This window comes from Cetorhinus maximus, unplaced genomic scaffold (genome assembly GCF_964194155.1).
Source record: "Cetorhinus maximus unplaced genomic scaffold, sCetMax3.hap1.1 HAP1_SCAFFOLD_2236, whole genome shotgun sequence".
NCBI lineage: Eukaryota > Metazoa > Chordata > Chondrichthyes > Lamniformes > Cetorhinidae > Cetorhinus > Cetorhinus maximus.
The window spans coordinates 7-13,949 of record NW_027598175.1 but is presented as its reverse complement, the minus strand read 5'-3'; the positions used below and the strand labels follow the sequence as shown (position 1 = coordinate 13,949).

General features: G+C 49.1%; 1 protein-coding gene across 1 annotated transcript in view; it reads right to left on the bottom strand.

Moving 5' to 3' along the window:
• The window catches only part of efhc1 (EF-hand domain (C-terminal) containing 1), a gene marked incomplete at its 5' end in the record, with an annotated part of 30,597 nt that extends 17,210 nt beyond the window's left edge, over window positions 1-13,387 (bottom strand). Inside the window, 5 exons of the mRNA XM_078537347.1 lie at window positions 6,115-6,335; window positions 10,790-10,982; window positions 11,722-11,874; window positions 12,724-13,011; window positions 13,166-13,387. Of these exons, the coding sequence (XP_078393473.1) occupies window positions 6,115-6,335; window positions 10,790-10,982; window positions 11,722-11,874; window positions 12,724-13,011; window positions 13,166-13,387 (1,077 nt within the window). The remainder of the gene's footprint in view (window positions 1-6,114; window positions 6,336-10,789; window positions 10,983-11,721; window positions 11,875-12,723; window positions 13,012-13,165) is intronic.
• Between the last annotated feature and the right edge of the window lie 556 nt (window positions 13,388-13,943).

Sequence of the window (13,943 nt, the reverse complement as noted above, 5' to 3'; positions counted from 1 at the left end):
CCACACTGCTACGGGTGTACTAGACTCCCAAATAGTGACAGGGAGATAGAAGAGCAAAATATGCAGGCAAATTCCTGAGTGCTAAAACAAAAGAGCATTAATAGACGGAGGCTTCAACTACCCTAATATCAACTGGGATACAAACATTGTGATGGGCACAGAGGGCACAAAGTTCTTGAACTGCATTCAAGAGAACTTTTTTAGCCAGCATGTAACAATCCCAATGAGAGGGGGCGCAATTCCAGATTTAGTCTTAGGAAATGAAGCTGGGCAATTGGATGAAGTAGCAGTGGGGACCGTTTTGGAGATAGTGACCATAATACAGTTAGACTTAGCATCATTATGGAAAAGGATAAAGTTAGAACAGGAGTAAAAGTTCTAAATTGGGAAAAGACAAATTTTATAAAGCTGAGAGGTGAGCTGGTGAAAATGGACTTGATACAGCTTCTCAAAGGAAAATCAGTGACAGATCATTGGGAGGCATTCTACCGGCACAGTGTAGACATGTCCCCACAAAACATAAAGACTGTTCTGCCAGATATAGAGCCCCCTTATTATCTAGAAGCACACAGGGTAAGGTAAAGCAGGGAAAGAAAGCTTACAACAGTCACAAAAAAAATACATTCGAAAGCCTAGAGGAGTATAGAATGTACAGGAGTGAGGTAGAAAAGGTAATTAGGAAAGCAAAGAGAGGATGTGAAAAAATATTGGCAGGTAAAATCAAAGAAAACACAAAGATGTTTTACCAGTACATCAAGAGGAAGAGAATAACTAAGGAAAGGTAGGGTCTATCAGAGATGTATACGGTAACTTATGGGTTGATGCTGAAGATGTGGGCAGGGTTCTCAATGAGTACTTTGTTTCTGTCTTCACTAAGGAGAGGGATGATGCAGACATTCTAGTTAAAGAGGAGGAGTGTGAAATATTAGGCACAATAAGCACAGTGAGAGAGGATGTACTGGAGGGACTGGCATCCTTGAAGGTGGATAAATCACCAGGGCCGGATGGATTGTATCCCAGGCTGTTAGAGGAAGCCGGGGAGGAAATACTGGACGCTCTGAGGATCATTTTCCAATCCTCGCTAGATACAGGTGAGGTACCAGAGGATTGGAAGTCTGTTAATGTTGTACCATTATTTAAAAAGGGTGCGAGGGATAGGCTAGAAAATTATAGGCCGGTCAGTCTGATCGGGCAAATTATTGGAATTAATTCTGAGGGACAGGATAAACTGTCACTTGGAAAGGAATAGATTGATCAGGGATAGTCAGCACGGTTTTGGTAGGGGAAGGTCATGTCTTACTAATTAAAATGAATTTTTTGAGGAAGTAACAAAGAGGATTGATGAGGGTAGTGCAATGGATGTTGTCTACTTGGATTTAATAAGGCACTTGACAAGGTCCCACATGGCAGACTGGTCAGAAAAGTAAAAGTCCATGGGATACAGGCAAGTTGGGTCCAAAATTGGCTCAAAAACAGGAAACAAAGGGTAATGGTCGATGGATGTTTTTGTGAATGGAAAGCGATTTACAGCGGTGTTCCACAGGGCTGTGTTAGGTCCCTTGCTGTTTGTTGTATATATTAATGATTTGGACTTAAATGTGGGAGACATGTTTGGAAAATTTGCAGAAAAATTGGCCATGTAGTTGATAGTGAAGAGGATAGTGAAGAGGATAGTGAAGAGGATAGTGAGGATAATGTCTCCAGAATTATATCAATGGTTTGGTTGAGTGGGCGGAAAAGTGGAAAATGGAATTCAATCCGGAAAACTGTGAGGTAATACATTTGGGAGGGAAGGAAATACTCAATAATCCAGAGGCTATTGAGAGGGGTTGAGGAAGTGAGAGACCTTCGAGTGCATGTCCACAGGTCTCTGAAGGTGGTAGGACAGGTGGATAAGGAGGTAAAGAAAGCAAATGGAATGCTTTCCCTTATTGGGCGAGGTATTGAATACAAAACCAGGAATGTAATGATGGAACCGTATAAAATGCTGGTTAGGCTACAGCTGGAATTTTGTGTAGAGTTCTGGTCACCACATTACAGGAAGGACATAATTGCTCTGGAGAGAGTGCAGAGGAGATTTACAGGAATGTTGCCAGGGCTTGAAAATTTCAGCTATGAGGAGAGATTGGATAGGCTGGGGTTGTTTTCCTTAGAACAGAGGAGGCTGAGGGCTGACCTAACTGAGGTGTGCAAAATTCTGAGGGGCCTAAATAGGGTAGACAGGCCAGGCCTGTTTGCCCTCGTGGAGACATCAATTACCAGGGGACACCGATTGAAGGTGATTGGTAGAAGGATTAGAGGGAACATGAACATAAGAACATAAGAACTAGGAACAGGAGTAGGCAATTCAGCCCCTCGAGCCTGCTCCGCCATTCAATACGATCATGGCTGATCTCATTTCGGCCTCAACTCCAATTTCCCGCCCTCTCCCCATAACCTTTCAACCTGTTACTGATTAAAAATCTATCTCCTACTTAAATTTATTCAGCGTCCCGGCATCCACTGCGCTCTGAGGTAGTGAATTCCACAGATTCACGACCCTTTGAGAAAAGTAATTCCTCCTCATCTCTGATTTAAATTTACCACCCCTTAGCCTAAAACTATGGCCTCTCATTCTAGAATGCCCCACAAGGGGAAACATCTGCTCCACACCTACTTTGTCTATCCCCTTTAGCATCTTATATACCTCAATTAGATCTCCTCTCATCCTTCTAAACTCTAGTGAGTATAGGCCTAAACTGCTCAATCTCTCCTCATAAGACAAGCCCTTTAACTTTTTCACCCAGAGAGTGGTAGGTGTCTGGAACTCACGGCCTAAATTGGTGGTTGAGGCTGAAATGCTCAACTCATTTAAGAGGTACCTGGATCTGCATCTGAAGCGCTGTGACCTGCAAGGAGCAGATGCTGGAAAGTGGGATTAGAATGAGCAGCTAGTGTTTTCAACCAACACAGACATGATGGGCTGAATGGCCTTTTTTTGTGCTGTAACTTTTCTATGGTTCCATGTTGGGGGCGATAGAGGAGTGGACCAGGATGTCACAGAGGGAACGGTCACTACGGAATGCCGACGGGGAGGAGGTAAGGGGAAGATGTGTTTGGTGGTGGCATCATGCTGGAGTTGGCGGAGGATGATCCTTTGAATACAGAGGCTGGTGGGGTGAAAAGTGAGGACAAGGGGGATCCTATCATGGTTCTGGGAGGGAGAGGAAGGGGCGAGGGCAGAAGTGTGGGAAATGGGTTGGACACATTTGAGAGGGCCCTGTCAACCACAGTTGATGGGTGAGAAACCTCGGCTGAAGAAAAAGGAAGACATGTCAGAAGTGCCATTTTGGAAAGTGGCATCTTCAGAACAGATGCGACGGAGGCGAAGGAACTGAGAGAATGGGATGGAGTCCTTACAGGAAGCGGGGTGTGAGGAGCTGTAGTCGAGGTAGATGTGGGAGTCGGTAGGCTTGTAATGAATATTGGTGGACAGTCTATCACCAGAAATTGAGACAGAGAGGTCAAGGAAGGGAAGGGAAGTGTCGGAGATGGACCATGTGAAAATGATGGAGGGGTGGAAATTGGAAGCAAAATAGATAAATTTTCCCAAATCAAGAACATAAAGTGGCACCGATACAGTCACTGATGTACCGGAAAAAAGAGTTGTGGGAGGGGGCCTGAGTAGGACTGGAACCAACGCAGCAGTGTGTACCATCTACAAGATACAAACTCACCAAGGCTCCTTAGGCAGCACCTTCCAAACCCACGACCACTACTTTCTAGAAGGACAAGGGCAGCAGATAGATGGGAACACCACCACCTGGAAGTTCCCCTCCAAGCCACTCACCATCCTGATATGGAAATATATCCCTGTTCCTTCACTGTCGCTGGGTCAAACTCCTGGAACTCCCTCCCTAACAGCACAGTGGGTGTACCTACACCACATGGACTGCAGTGGTTCAAGAAGGCAGCTCACCACCACCTTCTCAAGGGCAATTAGGGATGGGCAATAAATGCTGGCCCAGCCAGCGAAGCCCACATCCCATCAATGAATAAAAAAAAGAAAAAAAAAACTAGGAATGTTCCACATACCCCATAAAGAGACAGACATAACTGGGACCCATGCGGGTACCCATAGCCACACCTTTTATTTGGAGGAAGTGAGACAAGTTTAGGGAGAAATTGTTCAGTGAGAGAACAAGTTCAGCCAGACGGACGAGAGTGGTGGTGGTTGGGGTTGTTCAGGCTTCTGTTCAAGGAAGAAGTGGAGAGCCCTCGGGCCATCCTGGTGGGGGATGGGGGTTTAGAGAGATTGGACGTCTATCGTGAGGAGGAGGCTGTTAGGGTCAGGAAACTGGAAATTGTTGGTATGACGTAGGATGTCAGAAAAATCTCAAACGTAGGGAAGAAGAGACTGAACAAGGGGAGAAAAAATAGAGCCAAGAGAGGTGGGACAGGAACAGACTGGATCGTTGTTTTTTTTTATATTGGTTCATGGGATGCAGCCATCACTGGCTAGGCCAGCATTTATTGCCCTTGTTCAGGGGGTATTTAAGAGTCAACCACATTACTGTGGGTCTGGAGTCACTTGTTGACCAGACTGGATAAGGACAGCAGGTTTCCTTCCCTAAAGGGCATTAATGAACCAGATGGGTTTTTATGACAATCAGCAATGGTTTCATAGTCCAAATGTTTATTGAATTCAAATCCCAGTGTTTGCAGTGATGGGATTCAAACCCGGGTCCCCAGAGCATTCCCCCGGGTCTCTGGATTACTAGTCCAGTGACAGTACCACTACACCACTGCCTTCCCCTGGATGGTTCTGTTTGTGGATTTTGGGAAGGAGGTAGAAGTGGGCTGTCCGAGGTTGGGAGACTATGAGGTTGGAAGCTGTGGAGGGAAGATCTCCAGAGGAGATGAGGTCAGTGACAGTCCTGGAAACAATGGCTTGACTGTGCTGAATGGCCAAATGGCCCTACTCCTGCTCCTAATTTGTATGTTTGTATGATTGGTTGTTTTTTGGAATGGAAGAAGGTTAGGGTTATATTCCCCAGGGATATTGGGACCACAGCTTCTCTTGATCTACATTAATGTCCTAGACTATGATGTACAGGGCACAATTTCAAAATTTGCAGATGCCAAATAATTTGGATGTATTGTGAACTGTGAGGAGGATAGAGTTCAACAGGACATAGGCTGGTGGGGTGGCTGGGTATGTGGCAGATGAAATTTAATACCGAGAAGTGTGGAGTGATTCATTTTGGTAGGAAGGCCCTGGAGGGGCAATATAAACTAAAGGATACAATTCTAAAGAAGGTGCTGCAGCAGAGAGACCTGTACAAATCATTGGAAATGTCAGGGCAGGTTGAGAAAGTGGTTAATAAGGCATGGGGAATCCTGAGCTTTATAAATAGAGGTGTAGAGCACAAAACCAAGGAAATTATGACAAACCTGTGTAAAATCCTGTTTCAGCTTTAACTGGGGTACTGCACCCAGTTCAGAGCACCACACTTCGGAAGGAGGTGGAGGCTTTGGAGAAGTCGAAGAAAAGATTCACAAGAATGGTTCCTGGGATGAGGAACTTTAGTTACAACGATACATTGATGAAATTGGGATTGTTCTCCCTAGAGAAGAGAAGGCTGAGACGACCTTTAATAGAGGTGTTCAAATTCATGAGACATTGAGACAGAGTAGATAGAGAGAAATGGTTCCAGGTCGTGCAAGGATTGAGAAGCAAAGATACTGTTTGAAGGTGAAAGACAAATAAAGGACAGCGAGAGGAGGAAGACCATTTTTACACAGCGAATGGTTAGGCTTTCATAGTGGAACTGGATAATTATCTGAAGAAAAGACATTTGCAGGGCTATGGGGAAAAGGTGGGAGAGTGGGACTAGCTGAGCTGCTGTCACAGACATGATGGGCTGAATGGCCTCCTTCTGTGCTGTAACGATTCTGTGATTCTATGATAATGACAGTGCATCCAAGGAAAGCAAGGGATTACAATCCGCTGGGTCCTGAAATCCCCACCTCAGGCAGTCCATCAACATCACACACCCAATAGGCAGCCCATTAAGCAGGTTCCTGGGGGTGGTACAGTCCATTAAGAGAGGAGGCCCTCCCCACAATGCAAACCTTTTTTTCTGGCGGGGCAGGTTTCTTGATGACATCTACAGGATGAAACTCCGCCCCCCTTATGTTGTGGTAATAGTAATTCTTTGTGAACTCATCACAGTCGTAGATGAAGAATTCGCGTCCGAGGAGAGTGACCGGCTGACCAACAATGAAATCCCTTGGACCATACCATTCCTTCACCTCCTGGTCAGACAACTCCATTGAAATGGAGGGGAAGTTGACTGCAAAGAGAGGGAATATGTAAGTGACAGTGTGTGAGAGAGAGAGACAGAGATAGAGAGAGTAAGTGAATGTGAGAGAGAGAGTCTGTGTGAATGACCGTGTCAGAGAGATGAGAGTATGTAAGTGACTATGTGTGAGAGAGAGAGAGAGAGAGAGAGTGGTGACTGGGAGTGAGAGAGAGTGTGTAAATGAATGTGAGAGAGAGAGAGCTTGTGTAAGTGACTGTGAGAGAAAGAGTGTAAATGTTGTGTGTGAGAGAGAGAGAGAGAAGTGTGTAAGTGACTGAGATAGAAAAATGAGTGTAAGCGACAGCATGAAAGAGAGAGTATGTAAGTAACTGTGAGAGAGAGAGAGAGAGAGAATGTAAGTGACTGCGAGAGAGAGAGAGAGAGAGAGCGTGTAAATGCTGTGAGAGAGAGAGAGTTTAAGTGACTGTGAGAGAGGGAGAGAGAGTGTATAAGTGATTGTGTGTGTATGTGAGAGAGAGAAAGAGAGTGAACATCTGTGGACAGTACCCAAGTGAGGGTCAACGTGTGAGGGGCCCGTACCCCAGTGAGAGTCAGTGTGTGTGGGACCCGTACCCCAATGAGGGTAAGCGTGTGTGGGACCCGTACCCCAGTGAGAGTCAGTGTGTGTGGGACCCGTACCCCAGTGAGAGTCAGTGTGTGTGGGACCCGTACCCCAGTGAGAGTCAGTGTTTGTGGAACCCGTACCCCAGTGAGAGTCAGTGTGTGTGGGACCCGTACCCCAGTGAGAGTCAGTGTTTGTGGAACCCGTAACCCAGTGAGAGTCAGTGTGTATGGAACCCGTACTCCAGTGAGAGTCAGTGTGTATGGAACTTTATCCCAGTGAGAGTCAGTGTGTGTGGGACCCATACCCCAGGGACAGTCAGTGTGTGTGGGACACGTGCCCCAGTGAGAGTCAGTGTGTGTGGAATGGTACCCCAGTGACAGTCAGTGTGTGTGGGACCCATACCACAGTGAGAGTCAGTGTGTGTGGAACTGTACCTCAGTGTGAGTCAGTTTGTGTGGAACCCGTACCCCAGTGAGGGTCAGTGTGTTAGGAAATGTATCTCAGTGAGAGTCAGTGTGTGTGGGACCCGTACCTCAGTGAGAGTCAGTGTGTGTGGGACCCGTACCCCAGTGAGAGTCAGTGTGCGTGTGGGACCCGTACCCCAGTGAGAGTCAGTGTGTATGGAACTTTATCCCAGTGAGAGTCAGTGTGTGTGGGACCCATACCCCAGGGACAGTCAGTGTGTGTGGGACACGTGCCCCAGTGAGAGTCAGTGTGTGTGGAATGGTACCCCAGTGACAGTCAGTGTGTGTGGGACCCATACCACAGTGAGAGTCAGTGTGTGTGGAACTGTACCTCAGTGTGAGTCAGTTTGTGTGGAACCCGTACCCCAGTGAGGGTCAGTGTGTTAGGAAATGTATCTCAGTGAGAGTCAGTGTGTGTGGAACCCGTACCTCAGTGAGAGTCAGTGTGTGTGGGACCCGTACCCCAGTGAGAGTCAGTGTGCGTGTGGGACCTGTATCCCAGTGAGAGTCAGCGTGTGTGGGACCCATATCCCAGTGAGAGTCAGTGTGTGTGGGACCCGTACCCCAGTGAGAGTCAGTGTGTGTGGGACCCGTATCCCAGTGAGAGTCAATGTGTGAGGAACTTGTGCCCCAGTGAGAGTCAGTGTGTGTGGGACCCGTACCCCAGTGAGAGTCAGTGTGCGTGTGGGACCCGTACCCCAGTGAGAGTCAGTGTGTATGGAACTTTATCCCAGTGAGAGTCAGTGTGTGTGGGACCCATACCCCAGGGACAGTCAGTGTGTGTGGGACACGTGCCCCAGTGAGAGTCAGTGTGTGTGGAATGGTACCCCAGTGACAGTCAGTGTGTGTGGGACCCATACCACAGTGAGAGTCAGTGTGTGTGGAACTGTACCTCAGTGTGAGTCAGTTTGTGTGGAACCCGTACCCCAGTGAGGGTCAGTGTGTTAGGAAATGTATCTCAGTGAGAGTCAGTGTGTGTGGAACCCGTACCTCAGTGAGAGTCAGTGTGTGTGGGACCCGTACCCCAGTGAGAGTCAGTGTGCGTGTGGGACCTGTATCCCAGTGAGAGTCAGCGTGTGTGGGACCCATATCCCAGTGAGAGTCAGTGTGTGTGGGACCCGTACCCCAGTGAGAGTCAGTGTGTGTGGGACCCGTATCCCAGTGAGAGTCAATGTGTGAGGAACTTGTGCCCCAGTGAGAGTCAGTGTGTGTGGGACCCGTACCCCAGTGAGAGTCAGTGTGCGTGTGGGACCCGTACCCCAGTGAGAGTCAGTGTGTATGGAACTTTATCCCAGTGAGAGTCAGTGTGTGTGGGACCCATACCCCAGGGACAGTCAGTGTGTGTGGGACACGTGCCCCAGTGAGAGTCAGTGTGTGTGGAATGGTACCCCAGTGACAGTCAGTGTGTGTGGGACCCATACCACAGTGAGAGTCAGTGTGTGTGGAACTGTACCTCAGTGTGAGTCAGTTTGTGTGGAACCCGTACCCCAGTGAGGGTCAGTGTGTTAGGAAATGTATCTCAGTGAGAGTCAGTGTGTGTGGAACCCGTACCTCAGTGAGAGTCAGTGTGTGTGGGACCCGTACCCCAGTGAGAGTCAGTGTGCGTGTGGGACCTGTATCCCAGTGAGAGTCAGCGTGTGTGGGACCCATATCCCAGTGAGAGTCAGTGTGTGTGGGACCCGTACCCCAGTGAGAGTCAGTGTGTGTGGGACCCGTATCCCAGTGAGAGTCAATGTGTGAGGAACTTGTGCCCCAGTGAGAGTCAGTGTGTGTTTGAGGAACCTGTAGCCCAGGGAGAGACAGTGTGTGTGGGACCTGTACCCCAGTGAGTGTCAGTATGTGTGTGTGGGACCTGTACCCCAGTGAGTGTCAGTGTGTGTGTGAGGAACATGTACCCCAGTGAGAGTCAGTATGTGTGGGACCCGTACCCCAGTGAGAGTCAGTGTGTGTGGAACTGTACCTCAGTGAGAGTCAGTATGTGTGGGACCCGTACCCCAGTGAGGGTCAGTGTGTGTGGAAATGTATCCCAGTGAGATTCAGTGTGTGTGGGACCCGTACCCTAGTCGGAATCAGTGTGTGTGGGACCCGTACCCCAGTCGGAATCAGTGTGTGTGGGACCCGTACCCCAGTGAGAGTCAGTGTGTGTGGGACCCGTATCCCAGTGAGTGTCAGTGTGTGTGGGTCCCGTATCCCAATGAGAGTCAGTGTGTGTGGCCTGTACCTGAGTGAGTGTCAGTGCGTGTGGGACCCGTAACCCAGTGAGAGTCAGTGTGTGGGGAACCTGCACCCCTGTGAGAGTCAGTGTGTGTGGGACCCATACCCCAGTGAGAGTCAGTGTGTGTGGTCCCGTACCCCAGTGAGAGTCAGTGTGTGTGGGACCCGTACCCCAATGAGAGTCAGTGTGTGTGGGACCCATACCCCAGTGAGAGTCAGTGTGTGTGGAACCCGTACCCCAGTGAGAGTCAGTGTGTGTGCGGGACCCGTACCCCAGTGAGATTCAGTGTGTGTGGAACCCGTACCCCAGTGAGAGTCAGTGTGTGTGCGGGACCCGTACCCCAGTGAGATTCAGTGTGTGTGGAACCCGTACCCCAGTGAGAGTCAGTGTGTGTGAGGAACATGTACCCCAGTGAGAGTCAGTGTGTGTGGGATGCGTACCCCAGTGAGAGTCAGTGTGTGTGGGACGCGTACCCCAGTGAGAGTCAGTGTGTGTGGGACCCGTACCCCAGTGAGAGTCAGTGTGTGTGAGGAACATGTACCCCAGTGAGTGTCAGTGTGTGTGGGACCCGTACCCCAGTGAGTGTCAGTGTGTGTGGGACCCGTACCCCAGTGAGAGTCAGTGTGTGTGGGACCCGTACCCCAGTGAGAGTCAGTGTGTGTGTGGGACCCGTAACCCAGTGAGAGTCAGTGTGTGTGTGGGACCCGTACCCCAGTGAGAGTCAGTGTGTGTGGGACCCGTACCCCAGTGAGAGTCAGTGTGTGTGGAACCCGTACCCCAGTGAGAGTCAGTGTGTGTGGGACACGTACCCCAGTGAGTGTCAGTGTGTGTGGGACCCGTACCCCAGTGAGAGTCAATGTGTGTGGGACCCTTACCCCAGTGAGAGTCAGTGTGTGTGGGACCCGTACCCCAGTGAGAGTCAATGTGTGTGGGACCCGTACCCCAATGAGAGTCAGTGTGTGTGGGACCCGTACCCCAGTGAGAGTCAGTGTGTGTGGGACCCGTACCCCAGTGAGAGTCAGTGTGTGTGGGACCCGTACCCCAGTGAGAGTCAGTGTGTGTGGGACCCGTACCCCAGTGAGAGTCAGTGTGTGTGGAACCCGTACCCCAGTGAGAGTCAGTGTGTGTGGGACCCGTACCCCAGTGAGAGTCAGTGTTTAGAGGAGTGGAGTGGGCTTCTCTCCGAAAGTCCGAATCTCACCTCTCGGATTTTTCAGTGTCTTGGGAAGTGGCCGTCTCCCCACCATTAGAGGAAATGGATCTCGTCCATCATTCTTTTCGTAAACTTCACGGATCTCCACAGTCCCATCCGCCAGGTAGTAATGGATAATGTATCGGCGACATTCACCAAACATATTGTCTGTGTCATTCCAGTACGCGTAAAATCTCAGAACCTGCCCAAGGGAAGAAGAGAGTCAGTGAAAGAGTTAATAAAGGGAGAGGGACCGAGAGATTATTCATTACCTGTCGCACTCAGTCCCTTCATATCCTCGAACCCTGCTCTAGTGTCCATCCCCTTGGAACCCCTTCCTCCTGCAATACATGGTGCCCCTCTTCTGGATCCGCTGCCCATCATCGCCATTTCCTCCTGGAACGTCTGCTTCTTGGAATTTCACCCTACAGACCATTCTATCCCAACCCCAGCCCTTCCTTAATCTGTCCCTCAGGCCTCCTCCTCCCCAGTCTCCATCCCCCACAGATCCCACCCCCCCAACCAGAGCCTTTTCCCAGGTGCCCACCTCCCTGCACATCCTCCACCACTCGAAGCCTGGAATCACATGCACTGGAGGCCCTGGGTGTAACCATCACAGGCTCTGGGTGTCTAGGCATAGCAATAACTGCAGCCTGGTCAGCTGCATCATCTTCAAACTGAATACAATGATGCATTGGGAGCGTTAGTGAGGAACATTTCCCTCAGCCAAAGTTTCAAAGACAGACTAACCGGTCAGTCATCCCATTACTGTTTGCGAAATCCAGCGCAGACTCTCTGCTTACCCAATCAATACTCTGTTTTCCATTTGGTACCTAACTTCCAATCTAGTAACTTGTAGCTTGTAACCAAGCAACTGGGTCACAAAGCTCCCAGTCAAAGGTCAGGATACTAACCGTAGGGTCAATGGTCAGGACACTAACCTTACGGTCATAGGTCAAGAACTGTTTCAGCTTGTCAAAGTCGGAGGGAGTGACATGCTCCCGAGCAGGGTTTCTTTTGCGGTTTTCTATGTAGGGATCTGGTGGGATCATTTCTGGACAATTCGGGATAATGCCGTGGCTCACCATGAAATCCTGGAAAATAGGAGATAACAAGAGGTCATCAACAAGACCAAGGAGGAATAGAACAAGATTGTACCCAACAAAGCTCTGAAATAAAATAAACCACACTGGTACCTTTGTACTCACTCACTGATATCAAGGCCCAAGCTTTTAGCCCGGCCTGCACACCGCTCAGCACTTCCTCATCAAGTCCAGGTCAACTCTTTGACTCTGCATTTAATTTTTCACCACTGGGGGCTATGCTTGGCTGGGATCAGTCCGGGGAATGAATTTGTTACAGGAAGAACTGCTGCTCAATGCCTTACTCTCTCACCCTGACAGTGATCAGGAACCCTGGCTGCTTTCCTCTCTCTCTCTAACCCAGGCATCACTGGACAGTGATCAGGAGCAGCAACACTGGCGATTTCCCCTCTCTCTCTCTCTCTAACCCAGGGATCACTGGGCAGTGATCAGGAGCAGGAACACTGGCTGATTTCCCCTCTCTCTCTCTAACCCAGTGATCACTGGACAGTGATCAGGAGCAGCAACACTGGCGATTTCCCCTCTCCCTCTCTCTCTAACCCAGGCATCACTGGACAGTGATCAGGAGCAGGAACACTGGCTGATTTCCCCTCTCTCTCTTTCTCTAACCCAGTGATCACTGGACAGTGATCAGGAGCAGGAACCCTGGCTGATTTCCCCTCTCTCTCTTGCTCTAACCCAGGGATCACTGGACAGTGATCAGGAGCAGGATCCCTAGCTGATTTCCCCTCTCTACAGTAAGCATGATCTTTGCAGACTCAGATAGAGGTACTGCATAGACAGGCCTTTGACAGTGGTGATTGTACAGGATGATGTGGTGTGAGCAGAGGATCAACCTACACATGTAAACTTGTCACAGCCAGTGAGGCGGTATCGCTTGCCATAGGCCACCATGTCCATGGCCACATTGAGATCCTTCCAGTGCCAGCATTCACCCTGGTCATTCTTTGGGAGACGCTGCCTGTTGATCAGCTTGCCCTGGGGTAGTCCCGCATTGTCCACCTCTGGCTCGTGAATGGCAATACTGTCATCCTCCAGGTAGTAGTACAGGACGATTGGTCGAACCCGATAATATTCCTCTGGAGATTCATGAACTGTCTCTTTGAAATAGCCATCAAATTTCAATACCTGTTTGAACATAAAAAACACTTCCTTTCACTGAATGAGCACAGTACAGGGTGATGGAAAAGGGAATGGGACTACGGGGAGAGCTCTCTCAGAGAGGGCTCTGATGGGGAGATGGATTCAAGGGGCAATTGTTGAGCAGTTGTGAAAATGTTACCTTCTTATCAAATGCCACGTGACCTGGGATGAAATCTGCTGGTGGGGTCTGCTTGGCCTGGCCGTAGGTTAATGTGGGCCTCTTGTTCGCCAATTCGTCCACATCAGACAGAGATAGCTGATTCACATGGATGGGTTCCCCACCAATGCCAACCTTGGGCACAACCGGGAGAGCAATGCCATTCTTGTAGGTGAAAGTCTGTGACCGATGGAAGTTTGACTTCTAAAGATAATTAGAATGGCATAATCTTCAGAACAATAATAGTTATCAAAAATCAGGGAATAAAGCTGAAATATAGAAAATACAGAGGAAATCTAAAGAAGGGAACGAGAAGAGCAAAGGAGAGAGTGAGAATGAGCAGCTAATATAAAAGGAAACCAAGGAGTCTTTATAAAGATATAATTAGTAAAAGTGTAGTCAAAGGAAGAGTAAGACCGATTAGGAATCAAAAAGATATTCTTGTGCAGACAGAGAGCAGAGCTGAGGTTCCAAATGAATTCTTTGCATCTGCCTTCATTAGACAAGAGGTAGTTGCGAATCACATGGTCAATGAGGGGGGAGTGAATAAATTGAACATGAGAACATAAGAAATTGGAGCAGGAAGTGGCCATTTATCCCATCAAGCCTGCCCCGCCATTCACTACAATCATGGCTGATCTTGCACTTCACCTCCACTTTCCTCCTGCTCCCGTATCCCTTAACCCCCTGAGAGAAACCTGTCCATCCCAGCCTCAAATATATTCAACAATGGAGCATCCACAACTCTCTGGGGTAGGAG